Consider the following 20337-nt stretch of genomic DNA (forward strand, 5'->3'; position numbering starts at 1 on the left):
CTCCAGTATTCGGAACAAATTGTTCCAAACGCTGAGCAGCGGAGTACCCCTTTAAGGAAAATAGAGGATTGCCCCCATTGGGGAATGAGGGGCGAAGGGCACCAACGATAGCAACTGTGGGCAAAAAGTCTTATATAATAGCACTGTAAACTCGTCTGGGCCTAGGCTTTTCCCCGAGGGGGTCACACATACCCTCCACCTCAGCATCGTGAGAGGGTTCCATAAATAATTGACACATTCCACTATTAAAAGGTATAGTCCGGCAAAAAACAACTTATCCCCTATCTACAGGATAGAGGATAAGTGTTTGATCTTGGGGGGCCAACAGCAGGGAACCTGCCATCTTCTGCCTGGCACCCCGCCTCTCTGAGAGAAGCACATGCTACAGACGGCACACACTCCATTCATTCTCTATGGGAGCACCGAAGAGACCTGAGTGAACTTGCTATAGAAATGAATGGAGCACGTGCTCTCTCTCTCTCTCAAGCTCTCTCAGAGAGCCAGGGCATCAGGCAGGAGATCTCAGGGGGTCCCAGTGGACGCACCAAGATCAAACACTTTTGAGTGTGAAGGTCCGTATAATTCATGAAGGGCTCCATTCTGAGTTGGAACTCCAGAGGGTCCTTATCGTTCAGTGATCTTTTCAGATTATATAGATCTTGATAATAATTCCAATGTCCAATGTCCCTGTGGACAAGGTTATGACAGGGGTCCTAGGAAAGGAAGATAACCGTCAAGGGAGAATAAACGTGAATGGATGACAAGGGTGCACAACCAATGACTACCACTCCCCCCCCCCCCCAAAGGACCCAATTATTCAAATATCCAAATCCTTCCCAATGCAGAAGCCATTAGGGACACAATAAGGAGCTATGTATAACGGCAGTCTGCCATTTGTCGAGGTCTCTGTTGACCAGGAGGGAAGAAGTCCACAGCTGAGGAGGAACCACAGACAGTGGGCACCTCCAGGAATGCATCCAGGTCTGGCAGATCAGCCATTGTACAGAGAAAACACACGAGAGCCATGACGGATTTGTAGCTAGGATAGGCAGCAAGGCCCTCCATTTTGCCATGGTGGTAAAAGACAAATCAGTAAGAAGTTGCACAGGCGCACACTCAAAATCCAGAGTCCATTTATCCCTGGCTTATTACATTATTGGCTCCTGCCCTGCACACTATGTTCTGTGGCCAGAGTCCCGGAGCAGAGGAGGATAGTCCTGTGAGAGCAGGTGCTCAGGCATGGCCACACCCTGTGAGAGGGCGGCAGAGGAAGAACTGGCCACCATGTTGGCCGCGTAGGAGAGTGAGCAGCCAGGAACCCCTGAATGCTGCAGCAGTAGTTGCGGTATGACTCAGCTGAAAGCTAGTGGTGAAACAGAAGCTTTCATATGATGCGATTGTTCAACGCCATAGCCAGACCACACCACACACACTGTGCATTTTTGATGCATTTTAACATGCATTTTCTCCTTTGCTTGGTAAACTCCTATGTCTTGTATGTTAAAAATGCAACATATGGTTCCACAAGCCAGTCTGTCAATTATTATTTGCAGCTCACACCCACCAGGAGGTATTTCAAACCTGCAGCTTTTGGTGCCACTTGTGGATGTTTATGTAAAGTATCACTGTCTGAATTAGCTTCATGTCTCTTTTACCTGAAAAGGTATCCATCGGCATTCCATCAAAAAAGTGATGCTGACATATACGGTAATGTACTGCAGGGGCCCCCATTCATTTCAATGCCCAGACTAGAGTCACCTAGTTCTGGCCCCTTGCTGCTAATATATGATAATTTGACAAATTTGGTATACTGGCAGGAAAGAGCTGGAACTGAGTCACCAGGTGACTCCGTACGTGCTATTAAAATGAATGGAGCCGCTGCAGTACGTTACAGAAAACATCCACAAGTATCCTTTTTTTGACGGGATGTAGACTGGTACCTCTAACAGACTGCAAGAAACGCAGTATGGGCCCTATGCTGGTGTTACACACAGCATTTTGGAAAATTGCTGAAATTTTTAGTTTTTGTTAAAGGGCTACGCCACTGGCCAGCGTTCGGAGCATTTAGTTCCAAATGCTGTGTGCAGGCTGCAGGGGTCGGCCACGCCCCCTCATGATGTCACACCCCCTCCTATCTAACTTACCAGGCTCATGTTATTTGTACGTGTACCTATTTTATAAAAAAAATTACATGAAGTGTGATAGATTTGGCGCACATGCACATGTGTGGGTTTTCTGCTCATGTGAATGTGTGATGTCCTGTATGGCATCACGTTTTCAGCCATACAGGACCGCATACGGCTGGGGGGAGCTAAAACTGGGCGCTCCGTATCCCTGCTGTATGTGGCCCATATGTAATTAATTTCAATGAGTGAAACGCTGACACTGGTCGGCTCATTTTTGCCCGGTATGCGGTTTTCCCACCAGACCTAAACCATGGTCGACCACGGTTTTAGGTCTGGTGGAAAACCGCATATGGGACAAAAATGAGCCGACCGGAATCAGCGTTTCACTCCGGTCGGCTCATTGAAATTAATTACATATGGTGACATACAGCAGGGATACGGGAGCGCCCGGTTTTAGCTCCCCCCAGCCGTATGCGGTCCCGTATGGCTGAAAACGTGATGTGAACCCAGCCTAAGTAAGTTTTGTAAGTGAAAAGTTTGCTGGTATTGGCTTATGATATTTGAAGCCATCTGCCACACAATTTGGGACATTTGGAGCAAAGTTGCACATGATCAATTCACAACCACCGCGAAGACAAAGGGCAAAATCGTACGTTTGGCAGAAATCACTCCAGAACAAAAAGTCTCAAGACCATCGATTTGCACCTCTTTTACTTACTTCAAGATTCTAGTCTTATAAAATCTTGAAGTAAATAAAACCATGATACATTGGGGGAGATTTATCAAAACCTGTGCAGAGGAAGAGTGGTGCAGTTGCTCATAGCAACCAATCAGCTTGCTCCTTTCATTTTTAAAGAGGCCTGTGAAAAATGAAAGAAGCGATCTGATTGGTTGCTATGGGCAACTGCACCACTCTTCCTCTACACAGGTTTTGATAAATCTCCCCCAAATTATTTCTTTGCTAAGTGGAGAAGTTTCTTGCAGTAAAATGTATAGCAAACAGGGTTTAGACACGAGTCAAGGCCGTTTAGGCAGTAAACCACAGAAACACAATGGTCATGGTTAAAACAAATATTGAATAATCAGTCATCAGGGGTGTTTATGTCCCTGTATCATGATAAATTAGATTCTTAAGAAATGTCCAAGTCGGGTAGAATTTCACAGGTTTTTTTCTACTTTCTCGTCAGTCAATAGAGGTAGAGCCAGCAGTTCTGAGGCAGCAATATAAATCAGATCTACCTGCCCTCACAACACTTCTGGGTTTATCACTGCAGCAGTCCAAGCTGAGAGACAGGTATGTGCAAGACTTTATATAATGGCTGACCAAAACAGCAGATAAACCGGGGCATAAAGGCGATGTTCACATGTTGGAAAATGTGCGGGATGTCTGCCTGGAAAATACCAGTGGATAATTTGCACATTTGTATGTTCTGCTGGTGCTAGGACCGCTTGGAAACCCGCCATCTCATCAGACGGAATCCACAGAAACCATGAACCGTGTGAATTTGGCTTAAAGGAGATTTCCCTGCAGTGCTAGTAGTTGCAGCTAGTGCTTGCCATCCAAATAATTGCGGGGGGACACCTGGACTTGCAGCTTTAAACAATAGTCCAGGTGAAATCCACAATTATCTTTAAAGGGGTTCTCCGGTGCTTAGACATCTTATCCCCTATCCAAAGGACGGCTAAAGATATTAACATGAAACTTGGCATACATGTTACTTATATGTCTACAACAAACATAGGATATGTGATTTAACCCTTACTCACCCCCATTTGCCAGGGTCGGGGTTTTTGTTTAAAGTCCCATACAAGTCTATGGGAAATATGTTACTGCACAACTTCCAAACGGCTGGAGATATTTCGATAATACTTGGTCACATGTTATTTATATGTCCACTTAAAATATAGGATACTTAATTTAACCCTTTACTGCCCCATTTGTGAGTGGGGGGGTTGTTTAAAGTCCCATGCAAATCTACAGGAAATGTATGTAGAGCACGGGACATGGGGTCGTGATAGGAGGACGGGATATGAGGTTGGTATATGAGGACGGGATATGGGGTTGAGATATGAGGACGGGATATGGGGTTGGGGTATGACAACAATATAGGAGGATGGGATATGAAGTTAAAAGCTTCCTCCTTTGTTGATTTTCCTCCCCAACAATTAGGAAAGAAAAGCCGGGCAACTCCGGGTACTCAGCTAGTAAGTTATAAAAGAAGGAGGAAAAACAATAAAGGTATGATTTACACTCGCATTATGGACATCTGTAACAACATTGTAGTAGTCGGGTGGGGTGGGGGGGCTAAAAACTCATGACAGTTTTATGCTTTAAGGGTATGGCATTTTTTCAGGTAGATGTGGCCTTTTTCATTCCATAGACTTCTATAGGGAAAATATTCTAGAAAAAAAACGCAATGTGTATTTAGTATTGGAATTTTTCTTCCCTATACTCTTTAATAGAAATCCTTAAGTGGAATTAGGAAAAATTCCCATGACTTGTATCACATGACAAAGCATCAATATGTTTTAAAAGAAATAGATGTGTTAGGGTATGTTCTAACAATCGTAACCGCTGCCAGTGTACTTCTGCAAATGTGCATCTATTGTAGACTTTCAGCAGACCCTATGGAGTGAAGTGAGTTGCGATTGTGTGAACATACCTTAGTTGTGTATTTTACATTTTTATTTTATAGATTACTAGCTGAGTACCCGGCGTTGCCCGGTTTTTCCTTCCTAATCCTTGTTGGGGAGGAAAATCAACAAAGGAGGAAGCTTTTGACTTCATATTCCATCCTTATTTATTGTTGTCATGTCCCGTCCTCTTGTCCCATCCTCTACATACATTTCCAATAGATTTGCATGGGACTTTAAATGAAAACCCTGACCCTCACAAATGGGGGTAGTTAAGGGTTAAATTAACTATCCTATATTTTAAGTGGACATATAAATAACATGTGACCAAGTATTATCGAAATATCTCCAGCCATTTGGAAGTTATGGAGTAACATATATTTCCCATAGACTTGTATGGGACTTTAAATAAAAACCCTGGCAAATGGGGGGTGGGTAAGGGTTAAATCATCTATCCTATGTTTGTTGTTGACATATAAGTAACTTGTGCCAAGTTTCATGTTAATATCTTTAGCCGTTTGGATGTGATGCTGGAACATACACACATACATACATACATACATACGTTATATATATTCAATAACATACTTGAAAAACATGATTTGTAATAAGAAAAGCATCTCAAAATAATGCATATACTGGGGCTGCACGACATATCGCAAAAGCAATCAAATCGCGACTTTTGCTTTTTGCAATATAGCGATACGGCCCCCCAGGAAAACTTGCGATTATCTGCTCGGGCCAGCTCACGTGTGCTGCTGCAGGTGGGGGCCGGCCTGAGCAGGTAAAAACAAATTTAAATATTAAAAGTCAGTGTTTCCCATCCAGGGTGCCTCCAGTTGTTGCAAAACTAAAACTCCTAGCATGCCTGGATCAGCTGTCCGGGCATACTGGGAGTAGAAGTTTCACAACAGCTGGAGGTACCCTGGTAGAAAAACACTGAGCTAAGTAAAAGGGCACAGGGAGAAAAATAAAAACCTTCTGCTCCCGGTCCCTGCCAATGCCGTTTCCCTCCATGCGGTCCGATGTCTCATCTCTTCTCCATACAAGCAGTAGGACCTTTCCCTTTTCAGCCAATCACTGGCCGCAGGGGTGTCACTTGTCAAGCCAGTGATTGGCTAATGGGGAAAGGTCTTTTATGGCTGCAAACACACAAAGTTTCCCGGTGGGAGACTCGAAAACCACCCGGGAAACCCAGTGTATTGCTGCAGAACAAAATGTGATGGGGGGGGGGGGATGTGACAGAGGGGTAATGTGACAGAGGGGTAATGTGACAGGGGGAGGAGTGTGACATGGGGCGGGTATGTGACGGGGGGGCAGGGGGAGGGTGGTATGTTTATGTTATGTCTGCATAAGATGGAAATTGGAAATTGAATATTCTTTTTATGTAAGATGTATGCTGTTTAATAAAAAATATAAAAAAAAATTTTTTTGCAAAAACTTGTGTGTTCAAAAAGTCATATGTGGAAAAGTAGTAGCAATAAAAACTACATATCCTGAAGTAAAAAAAAAAACAATACAGTAATAGAAAATAGCATGTAACATGGGTATCATTTTAATCCTACTGCCCACATAATCAAGATAACATGCCATTTCTACTGTGAAGGGCACTGCGTATCTTGCGCATCCTAAGAGCAAAATTGGTAGTGTCCTTAGGGTATGTTCACATTGAGGAATTGTTGCAGAACTGCATGTCTGAATTCTCAGTTCCGGAGAATTTCGCCCCTGAAATTGATGCGTGTGAAGAATGAACCTGTTAAGTCTTTGCGCGGAAGGTTAATGGCCACTTCCCTCTTCATTGGTGTTTTTGGGCTAAGTGTCATTTTTCAAAAGAAACTCTCTCTCAGAAGAGTAAGGCCGTGTTCACACTGCATATTCTCTGGACAGACGAAATCGGAGATTCCTAGTGTGGGCAGCGCCGAATAGACAGCAATCTCTGCTGAGTGGAAGTCCGGCAGGATATTGGTTCCCTGTGGTCACACTGCAGCTTAGAAAATCGATGGTTGCAGTGATGACCCGCATCAGCCAGTGATTGGCTGAGCAGCAATGGGACGTATTGAGCCCCAGCAACAGTCTTCTTCCTTGTGCTGCGGCTCAATACATTACATTGCCGCACAGCCAATCACTGGCCGAGGTGGGACGTTGCAGTGAAAAATTGCCAACGGGCAAAAAAAAAACAATCTTCATACACAAGAAAAAGGCAACAGAAAAAAAATCTAGCCTAAGGGCTCGTTCACAAGAGTGGATCTCGTTTGAAAGGGGGCAGGTTTCCGCGGCCTGTCTGCAGCGGATTTAAGATGTTGAATATCCACCGCAGACTCTATTGACTTTTATGGGGTGTGCGGGAAACACGCTGCGAGTTTGAAAGTCAATCTGCTCGTGTGAACGAGCACTAAGGGTACGGTCCCACAGTGCTTATGCAGCGTATTTCATGCTGCGCAGTGGGAAATGCGCTGCATATTCTTCAATGAGCATACACACATTGTTACCCGGCGGCAGCACTGCATGTTTAGTGAGGTTTGGAGGCGGGGCCGCGCCCCGGTGTGACTGACACACAGCTCCACTTCCAAAGCTTACTGAACACACAGGGCTGCTGCCTAGTTGCAATGTGTGTATGCACATCAGAGAATACGTAGCGTATTTCCCACTGAGCAGCTGGAAAAAACGCTACATAGTACAGTATCCTCAGAGTGATTTCACATGCACCATTCTGCAGCAGCTTTTCAGTAAGACTTTGTTCACATTACGGAATGTCCACACGGAGGATCTCTGTGCAGACATTCCAGACACTGTGGGGCGCCGGCATAATATACTAGGAAGGCACAGGAATGCGCCGTCTCGTATACGTCTAGGCATTCCGTGAAAACTTTGCACAAATAATGAACGCGTTTGTTCTTTGTGCAGACACAGAAAATAGAATTTCTGTGCTGGAAACATCTGGCAATGAAATTCCGCCGTGCGCACAGAGAAGCAGAATCCCGTTGAATTCAAAGGAACTCTGCTGCAACAGAATTTCCGTTTCGAATTCCAGTGCCTCAGGGTCCATTTACACTATGCTTGAAAATTCTGATGCAGCAGCCTCCCATTTTTCTCAATGGAATTCTGCTGCAACATTCACACTACGGAATTTGCATGGCGGAAATTCTGGATCCCAGGCTCCGCTGAAAGAATAAACATGTTCATTCTTTTGGCGTAATCTGCTCAGAAATGCTCTGCTGTCTATGGAGACATTTCCGAGTGATCCTACTAGAGATGGAAAATCAACTTGGACTATTTCCAGGGGAAAAAATTCTGTAGTGTGAATGGGCCCCAAGTCTTTTAAGCAGAACCAGAAGTGGATTCAGCATAAAAGGAAAAGTCCTTGTTTAGGGTCTATTCACACGTACAGTATTCTGCGCAGATTTGATGCACAGGATTTCAAGCTGTGTTCAGTTTACATTGAAATCTGCAGCAGAAAGTGTTGTGCATCAAATCTGCGCGTCAAATCTGCAAAGAATACGGAATAGACCTTTTAAAAGGTTATCCAGGAAAAGGTTAAAAAAATATATCAATTCTTTTAACCCAAATATTCATTGTAAAGCCAAGCTATTTATTTTCTAGCTTTCAGGAACCATGAATAACACCATAGAGGACATCCGGGAATTTAAAGGGCCTAGTGTGAATATGACTGCGTCTAGTCAGAAAGTCATTGGCTACATTTTGGATGCAAGCTCCGTCTTTCTTCTTGTCATTGTTATGATGTCACTTGGTTGTACTCTGCAACTCTCAGAACTTAGAAAATATTTCCTGAAACCCAGAGAGATTGGAATAGCTCTGTTAGCACAATATGGAATCATGCCCTTGTCTGCCTTCTCCTTGGGGTATATTTTGAATCTAAGTTCTATTGAATCTTTGGCTATTCTAATATGTGGTTGCTGTCCTGGAGGAAATATATCCAATATCTTTACTTTGGCTATAAAAGGTGACCTAAACCTAAGGTAAGAGAGAACGTGTTCTAAATCAAAACCAGGACTGGCTTAAAAAGCAATTGGACATATGAAAGGCATTGTAGTATTTTATGTCATTTTTTCAAGTCAACGCCAGAAGTGTATCCAGCCTGATCAAAAAACTGGCTTAAAAACACTGCATCAAAAATTGCAGATTTTTTTTTTCATGTGTGTTTTTTTTTATCCACAGACATTTTTAACCCCTTAAGGACCTAGCCAATTTTCACTGTAGGACCCGGCCATTTTTTTGCACATCTGACCACTGTCCCTTTAAGCATTAATAACCCTGGGATGCTTTTACTTTTCATTCTGATTCCGAGATTGTTTTTTCGTGACATATTCTATTTTATGTTAGTGGTAAAATTTTGTCGATACTTGCATCATTTCTTGGTGAAAAATTCCAAAATTTGATGAAAAGATTGAAAATTTTGCTTTTTTTTTTTTTTTTTTTTTTACTTTGAAGCTCTCTGCTTATAAGGAAAATAGATATTCCAAATAAATTTATATATATTGATTCACATATACAATGGGGGACATTTCCTAATCTAGTCTATTCTGGGTATGCTTATAGACTAGCGTATGTGGTAGTCTCCTGTCTATTGTGCTCCTAATTTATCAAAGGTCTCACAGCCCTTGATAAATTCTGTGCTCAGACTTCAGGGTCTACAGCTTAAACTGCATTTAGACCTGCTCCAACATGGTCTGACATTTCAGCGTATTTTGGGCAGATGCGACTTGTTTAATAAAAGTCGCACTTGATAAATTCAGCACCAATGCATTTTCCAATGCATTTCCGTCTAAAATAGACTTGCATGCATCATGTTCTAAAAATCCTCTACAGCAAAAGTCGCAGAAAAGTCGCACATATTTAGACTGCGACATTCTGTGCGACAAATTTAGACAGGAAAAATCAGTCTAAATCCTTTGATAAATCTCCCCCTTTATGTCTACTTTATGTTTGCATCATAAAGTTGACATGTTTTTACTTTTGGAAGACATCAGAGGACGTCAAAGTACAGCAGCAATTTTCCAACTTTTCAAAAAATTTCCTAAATCGAAATTTTTCAGGGACCAGTTCAGTTTTGAAGTGGATTTGAAGGGTCTTCCTATTAGAAATACCCCACAAATGACCCCATCATAAAAACTGCACCCCTCAGAGTATTCAAAATGACATTCAAAAGGTTTGTTATCCCTTTAGGTGTTTCACAGGAATAGCAGCAATTTGAGGGAGAAAATTCAAAATCTTAAATTTTTTTACACTGGCATGTTCTTGTAGAAATGTAGGTGCACTACTGTGGCAGATGTATACAATGACATTGTCTATCCCTCAACACTGATGTTAAAATTGAGACATTCGCCAGTGTATCCTTATATTAAGGACACACCAGAGCCCGCACACCAACGCCAATGTTTCTCAATGCGTTTCTCTAATGCGCCTTGAACATTTTCCAGGCAGCATTAGGGTTGCACCTGTGAGGCCATGCACCTATATCAGCCAACTTGGGTGGGGCTTGTACCCTCTCTCCCTCCTCCCATTGTATGTGTGCTTAGTCATGCTGGAGGGAACTGGGAGCAGGCTACATGTCGACCTAGTGCTGCTGTAATTGCCCACTGGCCCCTGGTTTTTGCTTATTACGCACAGGTAGGTTAGCGTTAGGTCCCGTGCCATCTGAGAAACCTTGGCGTTGGTGTGCGGGCTCTGGTGTGTCCTTAATATAAGGATACACTGGCGAATGTCTCAATTTTAACATCAGTGTTGAGGGATTAGCCAATGTCATTGTATACATCTGCCACAGTAGTGCACCTACATTTCTGTATTGTATTCTAATTGTTACACATCCACACCGTTTATCTGGTGTAGGATTCTATTGTGGCACTTGTAGTCCACTGCAGGCATCCTCCATTGTATGCATTTTTATGCTGGGGATCGCCCCTAGCAACAGACTACAAGGGCAGGATCTGCTCCCCCAGTATATATGCACAACTGCATTTGGGGTTGAGCACCTCCAGCCATTTGAGACCACGTTTTTTGTTCATGTTCTTGTAGACCCAGTTTTTAAAATTTTTACAAGGGGTAAAAGGAGAGAAATCTTCCTAAAATGTGTAACTCAATTTCTCTCGAGTAAGGAAATACCTCATGTGTATGTCAAGTGCTCTGTGGGTGCAGTAGAGGGCTCAGAAGGGAAGAAGCGACAGTGGGATTTTGGAGAGTTGTTTTTTAAATGGTTTTTGGGGGGCATGTCACATTTAGGAAGCCCCTATGGTGCCAGCACATAAAAAAAAAAAACACATGGCATACAATTTTGGAAACTACACCCCTCAAGGAATGTAACAAGGAGTACAGTGAGCCTTAACACCCCACAGGTGTTTGACGACTTTTTGTTAAAGTTGGATGTGTAAATTATTTATATTTTTTTCACTAAAATGCTAGTTTTCCCCCCCAAAAATTTTTTTTTTACAAGGGGTAATAGAAGAAAATGCCCCCCAAAATTTGTAACCCCATCTCTTCTGAGTATGGAAATGCCCCATGTGTGGACATCAAGTGCTCTGCTGGCACACTACAATGGTCAGTAGAGAAGGAGTCACATTTGGCTTTTGGAAAGGAAATTTTGCTGAAATGTTTTTTTGGGGGGGCATGTCCCATTTAGGAAGCCCCTATGGTGCCAGAACAGCTTAAGAAAAAAAAATAACACATGGCATACTATTTTGGAAACGACACCCTCAAGGAACGTAACAAGGGGTACAGTGAGCCTCTACACCTCACAGGTGTTTGATGACTTTTTGTTAAAGTTGGATGTGTAAATGGGGGGGGGGGGGAAATTTCCCTAAAATGCTGTTTTTTTTCCCCAAAATTTTACATTTTTACAAAGGGTAATAGGAGAAAATGACCCCCAAAACTTGTAACAACATTTCTTCTCAGTATGGAAATACCCCATGTGTGGACGTCAAGTGCTCTGCTGGCACCCTACAATGCTCAGAAGAGGAGGAGCGGCATTGGCTTTTGGCAAGAGAATTTGTTTGGAATGGAAGTTGGGGGCCATATGCGTTTACAAAGCCCCCCGTGGTGCCAGAACTGTGGACCCCCCCCCCCACATGTGACCCCATTTTGGAAACCATACCATAATGTAATAAGGGGTGCAGTGAGCATTTACACCCCACAGGCATTTGACAGATTTTTGGAACAGTGGTCCGTGAAAATGAAAAATGTAAGGGGTGTAGTTTCCAAAATGAGGTCACATGTGGGGGGGGGGTCCATTGTTCTGGCACTATGGGGGCTTTGTAAACACACGTGGCCTTCAATTCCAGACAAATTTTCTCTTCAAAAGCCCAATGGCGCTCCTTCTCTTCTGAGCATTGTAGTTCGCCCGCAGAGCACTTTACATATGGGGTATGTTCTTACTCAGAAGAAATGGGGCTACAAATTATGGGGGACTTTTTTTTTTTTTTCAATTTTCCCTTGTGAAAATGAAAAAATTAGGGCAACACCAGCATTTTAGTGAGAATTTTTTTTTTTTCATTTTCCCAATCCAAACATTGTTCAAACACCTGTGGGGTGTTAAGGCTCACTATACCCCTTGTTACATTCCATGAGGGGTGTAGTTTCTAAAATGGGGTCACATGCAGGTATTTATTTTTTTGCGTTTGTTAGAACCACTGTAAAATCAGCCACAACTGTGCAAATCACCAATTTAGGCCTCATAGTGTGCTCTCACTACTGAGCCTTTTGCAACAGTTAGAGGCACACTGGTTGGAAAACCTTCAATTAGGTTCTGTTGCTTAACTCAGTATTTTCCAACCAGTGTGCCTCCAGCTGTTGCAAAACTACAATTCCCAGCATGTACTGATTGCCGAAGGGCATGCTGGGATATGTAGTTATGCAACAGCTGGAGGTACACAACTACAACTCCCAGCATGCGGAGACAGCTGTTTGGGCATGCTGGGATTTGCAGTTTTGCAACATCTGGAGGGCTACAGTTTAGAGACCAATGCACAGTGATCTACAAACTGTGCCCCCCCCCCCCCAGATGTTGTAAAACTACAAATCCCAGCATGCCCAAACAGCAAACTGCTTTGTGGGCATGCTAGGAGTTGTAGTTTTGCAACATCTGGAGGACTACAGTTTAGAGACCACTGTATAGTAGTCCCAAACTGTAGCCCTCCACATGTTGCTAGGCAACTCACCGGCTTCCGTGGGATCCAGGGAGCCACATTGCGTCCTGTTCTGCCGCCGATGGGTAAGTGGACTTCGGCGCCTGTCCCTGTCGGTTCCCCTGTTCTGCCGCGCCTATTGTGGGTGGGCAAAATGGGGAAACTAAAAGTTAAACCCCCCCCCCCCCCCCCCCCCCCCGCCCCCGATCTGCTATTGGTCGTCTCTTCTTGATGACCAATAGCAGGTATAGGAGGGGTGGCACCCCTGCCACCTCACCCCGATCCCCCCCCCTTATATTCCGGGTCACCATAGACCCATATGACCCATATGCGGTGATCGCCGACATGGGGGGGTCTGAATGTCAAATAAAAAAAAAAAATCTGTTATCCCCACATGCGGAAATGCTCAAAGAATTTAAAATATTATGTTAACTATCCAGCACAGTGTACAAAAAAAAATACCAAAGTTGCTGATTTTTGGTTACATTACATCCCAGAAAAATTGAATCAAAAGTTATCAAAAAGTCACATACATGCAAAAGTGGTACTGATCACTGTGCAAAAAATGAGCTGTGTATACGAAAAGGGGACAATTTGAAATATAATTTTATCAAAATAAGTTTGACTTTTTTTCTTTTCAAAAGCAGTACAATAATAGTAAATCATGTAAACATATTTAATCGTATTGACCCACAGAATAAAGGGTACATGTCAGTTTTACCGTTGTGTACTGCATAGCAACAGGACACCCACACACCAAAAATTGCAAAATTGTGATTTTCCTTTTCTACTTTCTGGCACAAATAATAATTTTTTCTGTCACAAATATTTTTTTTTCCCATTTTTTTTCCACCTGTTTTATGGTAAAAGAGAAGATGTTATTGCAAAGTACAATTGGTCGCGCAATAAACAAGCCTTCCTATTCATTTGTGGATGGAAAAATAAGAGTTGTGTCTAATAAAATATTAAGAGGAAAAAACTAAAACTTAAGAATGGGCTGTGTCCTTAACTTAAGGGGTTAACATATAACCATGGTTTAAACAATGGTAATGTTTGATGACCCTTTCCTTTAACCAAATGTTTTGTTTTTTTCTAGTATTTTAATGACCATTTGCTCAACTGTACTTGCCCTGGGAATGATGCCATTGCTTCTCTACATCTACTGTCTTGGACTGAACCTTGGTCCACTATACAAGAATGTACCTTTTGTAAAAATATTAATATCCTTGACTATCACACTCATTCCATGTCTTCTTGGTGCGTTCTTGAATTTTAAGAGACCCCAATACTCCCGGGGTTTTATTAAGGTAAGGAATAAGGCGCTGCCATGCAGAGGGACAATTTTGTCAGAACTTATTTTCCCAATAGTCCTGGAGCGAACATTTGTTGTATTGTATTTGTGTGGGTTTCTCAAAGGTCCTGAAATGGGCACTGTCATGAAATCAAAAAATGTATATGTTGTAGTACTTAAGTACTACAACATATCTCTAATATACTTTAATTTACAAAAGTGATTATAAACAAGTTTTAAAATCCCTTTTAAATTTGGCCACTAGGGGTTGCCCTCCTAGTGGCCGAATGCATTCTGCAGTGACGTCACTACTGGATTTCGACTCATTTAAGCCTGGCAATGAGTCGAAATCCAGTCACTGCGGTGCTCGCTCCCGCCTGTCAATCAAACAGGTGAGAGCGAGCATGCTGATAGTTGGGGCTGCACGCATTGGCCAGCTCCACTGGCCTCGCATGCGGCCCCGCCCACCCCAGTTACCCTGTCCGGAGGCAGCTCATTTATCCTCCGGTAAGCCTGCACCACTATGGGGTGGGGGAAGCGGGGTTCGGGAGAGCGCCGCTGCTGCTACTCCCGAAGTAGCACTGCTGCGCTGGTTAAACAAAATTATTGTTTTCACCACAGGGTGCCTCCAGCTGTTTCACCACTACAACTCCCAGAATGCCCTGACAGCCAGTAGATGTCAGGGCAAACTAGGAGTTGTAGTGGTGAAACAGCTGGAGGCACCCTGTATAGTGAGCTAAGGGCGGAAGTGCCGGCCCCAGCAGGCATCAGTGACGTGGTGCCTGCTGGGGAAGTCTGCCTGGTAGTGAGCACACTACCAGGCAGACAAAAAGGCATTTTAATATAGTAAAAAAAAAATGTAAAGGCAGGGAGGGGGTTAGGGATAGATGGGCAATAGGCAGGGACAGAAAGAGCTACCCTTTTAAGTTTCCTCCAAAAAATATACCGATCGGTTACTTGACATCCTATAAAAATGACCATAGTGTGTGTGTGTCTGAATCGGGAAAGAAGATTAAGGGAATTATGTGAATGGTTATGATTTCTATTCATAGCTTCAGAATATGTTGGTAATAAACATTCAGTGGCCACTTTATTAGGTACACAGTAAGGACAAAATAGGGATATTGGTTGAACTTGATGGACTTGTGTGTTGTGTGTTTTATTTTTATTTTTAATTTTTCTTTTTTTTTCTTTTCTTCTTTTTAACCTTAAGAACAGTGTAACCTTGCTAGTACCAGGTTGGAATCCCTTTTGCCTAGTAGCCATGAGAAGATGGGTACACTGGTCATAAAGCGATGGACATGCTCAGGTAGACGGCCGTGTTTAAAAAATCCTCAGTTTGTACTAATGGGCCCAAATGTAGTGCCCCCACTACATTTCACCACCACCATCCTGAACCTATGATACAAGGCAGGATGGAGCCATGCTTTACGTTGTTTATGCCAAATTCTGACCCTGCCATCTAAATCTCGCAGCTGGAATCGAAACTCCTCAGACTTGGCAACGTTCTTCTAGTCCAATTTTGGTGAGCCTGTGCAAATTGTAGCCTCAGTTTCCTGTTCTTAGCTGACAGAATCAGTATCCGGTGTGGTCATTCGCTGCTGTTACCCATCTTCTTCAAGGTTGGATGTGTTATGCATTCAGATGGTATTCTACCTACCTGTTGCTACTGTTGCTTTTCTGTCATAGTTAACAAGGTTGAAAAAAGACCAGAGTCCAACAAGTTCAAGCTATAACCCTAATGAGTCCCTACCGAGTTGATTCAGAGGAAGGCAAAAAACCCTCATACTAGAGGTAAAAATTCCAAATATGGCATCAGAATAAATCCCTGGATCAACGTTTTGTCGCTATAAATCTAGTATCCATAACCTGTAATGTTATTATTCTCCAAAAATGCATCTAGCCCCTTTTTTCACTCTTTTACAGAATTCACCATGACCACCTCCTCCGGGAGAGAATTCCACAGTCTCACTGCTCTTACAGTGAAGAACCCCCATCTGTGCTGGTGTAGAAACCTTCTTTCCTCTAGACGTAGAGGATGCCTCCTTGTTATAGATACAGTCCTGGGTATAAATAGATCATGGGAGAGATCTCTGTACAGCCACCTGATACATTTATACATAGTTATTAGGTCATCCCTAAGCCTTCTTTTTTCTAAACTAAATAACCCTAATTCTGATAATCTTTCTGGGTACTGTAGTCCTCCTATTCCCCGTATTACTCTGGTTGCTCGTCTTTGAAGCCTCTCTAGCTCCACTATATCTTTCTTGAACACTGTACTCACAGTAACACAGTATTCATGTTTTTGAGGACATTATCCCATTTTATATTGTTAAGGGCTTCTCTGAGTTGATGGAACTTTGCCTTCCTAAAGTTCATTGTTTTTGTGGCCCCTCAAGAGATTCCCTTATTGAAGTACAAGTTATAATGTATTATATTATGATCCCTATTTCCTACTTGCACATTAGTTACTCTGTCAGGTCTGTTGGTTAATATTAAGTCTAGTAGGGCGCCCCCTCTGGTCAGGCTCTGCACCATTTGGGACAGATAATTGTCTCTAGCTATAGTCAGAAACCTGTTTCCTTTATGAGATTCACAGGTCTCAGTCTCCCAGTTTATACAGTGGTCCCTCAACATACGATGGTAATTCGTTCCAAACGACCCATCTTTTGTCGAATCCATCGTATGTTGAGGGATCCGTGCAATGTAAAGTATAGGAAGTTATACTCACCTGTCCCCGTCGCTCCGGACCAGGTCCTCACCGCTCCCGATGCTGTCCCAGGGGCTCCTGATGCTGTCCCGCTGCTCCGGTGTCTTCTTAGCGATCCTCCGGTGTCTTGCGCATCTTCTCCAGGGTCCGGGCCTCGCTTTCTGGTGACGTTATTACGCTGCTGCGCCGGCGCGGCGTGCGTAGTGACGTAATAACGACCCCGGAAAGCGAGGCCCGGACCCTGGAGAAGATGCACAAGACACTGGAGGATCGCGAAGTGGACCCGGAGCAGCGGGAATAGGTAAGCGAACCTGCCAGGGATGCTTAAACTGCTATCCGACAGCAGCTTAAGCATTTTGCACTGTCGGATAGCAGTTAATGCGATGGCCCCGACATATAAAAGCATCGTATGTCGATGCTGACATCGACATGCGATGGCCTCTGAGAGGCCATCGTATGTCGATTTTATCATATGTCGGGGCCATCGTAGGTGGGGGGGTTACTGTATAAGGATAGTTAAAGTCCCCCATTATTATCACCTCATTCTGATTTGCTGCCTTGTTTATTTGCCTCAGTAATTGATCTTCTGCCTCTTCCATTATATTTGGTGGCTTATAACAAACCCCTATCAGAATTTTTACCCATAATGACTCCACATTATCGTTTCCCTCCCATATATCCTCCCGCAATGCGGCCTTCAAACTGGACTTTACATAAAGACAAACTCCTCCCCCTTTCCGTTTTGTCCGATCCTTCCTGAATAGACTATAACCCTGTATGTTGACCGCCCAGTTACAGCTATCGTCCAACCAAGTCCCTGTTATACCCACTATGTTATAATTCTCCTCAGACATTATCAACTCCAGTTCTTCAGTTTTATTGGTCAGACTTCTGGCATTAGTCAACATGCAATTCAATGGTGTTTTTTTTTTCTATGAAGCCTATACCTATTAACTATTCTAACCCCTCCCTCCACTCCACCCCCAGGTACATTATTAAGTCCCCCCTCTCTATCTTGAACCAGTCTGCCCATTCTTCTCCTCTGACATCAACAAGGTATTTTCATCCATGCAACTGCTGGTCACTGGATATTTATTATTTTTCAGACCATTCTCTGTAAACCCTAGAGATGGTTGAACGTGAAAATTCTAGTAGATCAGCAGTTTCTAAAATATTCAGACCAACCCGTCTGTTACCAACAACCGTGTTAAAATCACAGTGCTCGAAATCATTGAAGTCCCCCTTCTTCCCTATGCCCTGTTTGAACTCCCTCTACATGCCTAACTTGGCCATGTGATTGGCTGGTAAGCTTTTTATGTTAACAAGTAATTAAATAGATGCATCTAATAAAGTGGCCCATGAGTGTATATTAGCAATGGGAAATAAGAAAGACGATGTGTTATTATTTTAGATGTAATACTTGTTGTATTACTGCTTACTTTGTTATGTTTGTCCTAATTCTTTGCATCTTTTTAGTCTTATTGATATTTCAATGTTATATACAATTGTCTTCTTATAGGTTGGCTGTATCCTTGGGATGGTGTTTGCAGTGGTCATTATAGTGTTGAGCTTTTTCTATCTGAAAAGCAATGTTTTTAAAATCTTTTCACCTCAGATGATTGGAGCCTCACTGCTGTTGCCCTTTTTTGGCTATGTACTTGGTTATGCAATGGCTTCCATCTTCCAGCTTCATGAACAGTAGGTTTTTGTTTAGGGTTTTTTTTTTTTTACATTTCATTAATTTATATAATTATCATGAAAAATAAACAAAACAGAAATATTGCATAGTACATATCGAGCATCTCTAAAGTTAAGCTCAAATGTAGGAGATTTTCTGACACACTTTTCATAAAGTCCAGTATGGCAAATCCACACCAAATATCCCTGCAGACTCAAGCAAGGTGGTCAGCCCTCAAACTGGTAATCTGTTGTTCTGTAACATAATGCGGCCATAATAACAAATGCCCACTGAGCAGGTGCTTATATCTGGTTTGGATTTGTCACACAGATTCTTTCCTGCAGAGAATTACAGCTAAAAACACTGGCTCTCCAGCTAACATGTCCAATCATACAACTCGTCCCTTAGTACGTATGGCAAGCCTGCAAGGAAATCCATGTGACATATCTGCATCAAATTTCCCTCCAGATGCAAGCTACTGGTCAAAAAAAAAATGGCCTCTAATACTCGGATAATTCTGCTGCACTAAGACCCTGTTCACATGGCGGAATTTTTGCGCAGTACATGGAGGAAAATTTCAGCTTGGAAATTTAATTGCATCAGACTCCCTGTTGTTGTCAATGGGATTCTGCTGCATCGTGCACATGGTGGAATTTTAACAGAGAAATATCTGCCAAAGGAATTTAGATTCTGGCCTCCATAAAAAGAATTGACATGTCACTTCTTACTGCAGAATCCGCTCGGAAATACAATGCATTGCAGACTATAGAGACATTTCCGAGGGGTCCTGCCGATGCTGGCAGCCTGCAGAAATTTTCTGGGTAGACATTCTGCTGTGTAAACATACCCTAACTTAGACCCTTGGACCAACTTACAAAATATGCCACTGGTCTCTTATGGAACAGATGTGCTTTGGGGACCCCTTATGCATCAGGGCCCTAGTGAGACTGCTACCTCTATAGCTACACCCCTGTCTCTATCTCCAATGACCTCTAGACTCTATCCACTGCATAGTTTCAGGAATATTTTAGGTTTAATTTACACAGAAATAAAGAATTCAATGTATATACCATTTTGTTATCATCAATGATATCTTCCTTGGTCAGACAATTCTTATACTTTTTGCCTCCTTTGCACCCACAGAGCTAGACGCACCATCTGCATGGAAACCGGATGCCAAAATGTTCAACTCTGCACTGCCATATTAAAAATTACTTTTGATGCTGAAGTTATTGGCGTTTACTTCATGTTTCCTTTGCTATATATTCTGTCTCAAGTACTACAAGGCCTTGCTTTGATCCTGGTATTCCGCATTCAAGACAAAATAAAGGCTAAAGGTTGGTGGAAAATTTACTTCTGAAATTTTTATTTTCATGGAGTCCATGGCCACATGTCAATGGGTTCACATATTCCTTTTGACTTGGAATTGAAGAGAAATTCTAGCAATAGAAACAGAAAAAAACATTTAGAATTAAAGGGGTACTCTGAAATACACACACATATATATAATTGTCGTGATCACTTTCACATAGCTTCTAGTAGATGGATATATTCACTTCCCTGTTGTGTCCGTTCATATGATTAATCATATGCATGTGTGCACGGTACATTAATTTGTTCCATCCATGAATACCATCCTCGATGATTCTATTCTTTGTTTTAGGTTTAGCGTATTTTTCTCCGTATAAGACGCACTTTTTCTTCCCCAAAACTGGGGGGGAAAGTTGGTGCATCTTATACGGCGAATACACACACCTATCGCG

General features: G+C 42.7%; 1 protein-coding gene across 8 annotated transcripts in view; it reads left to right on the forward strand.

Annotated features, from left to right (window-relative positions):
• The window catches only part of SLC10A1 (solute carrier family 10 member 1), a 35575-nt gene that overhangs the window by 11545 nt on the left and 3693 nt on the right, over positions 1 to 20337 (forward strand). For 2 of the 8 annotated variants that reach the window (XM_056545687.1, XM_056545680.1), the window contains exons 1-5: positions 3110 to 3420; positions 8368 to 8737; positions 13992 to 14202; positions 18416 to 18594; positions 19718 to 19911. In XM_056545687.1, coding sequence (XP_056401662.1) covers positions 8373 to 8737; positions 13992 to 14202; positions 18416 to 18594; positions 19718 to 19911 — 949 coding nt within the window. In that variant the 5' untranslated portion in view covers positions 3110 to 3420; positions 8368 to 8372. Of the gene's footprint in view, positions 1 to 2137; positions 2161 to 2613; positions 2642 to 3015; positions 3055 to 3109; positions 3421 to 4296; positions 4366 to 8360; positions 8738 to 13991; positions 14203 to 18415; positions 18595 to 19717; positions 19912 to 20337 lie in introns of those variants that run through there. The other 6 variants (XM_056545683.1, XM_056545685.1, XM_056545681.1 and 3 more) reach the window with 6 other exon arrangements.

This window comes from Hyla sarda, chromosome 11 (genome assembly GCF_029499605.1).
Source record: "Hyla sarda isolate aHylSar1 chromosome 11, aHylSar1.hap1, whole genome shotgun sequence".
In the NCBI taxonomy this organism is placed as follows: domain Eukaryota; kingdom Metazoa; phylum Chordata; class Amphibia; order Anura; family Hylidae; genus Hyla; species Hyla sarda.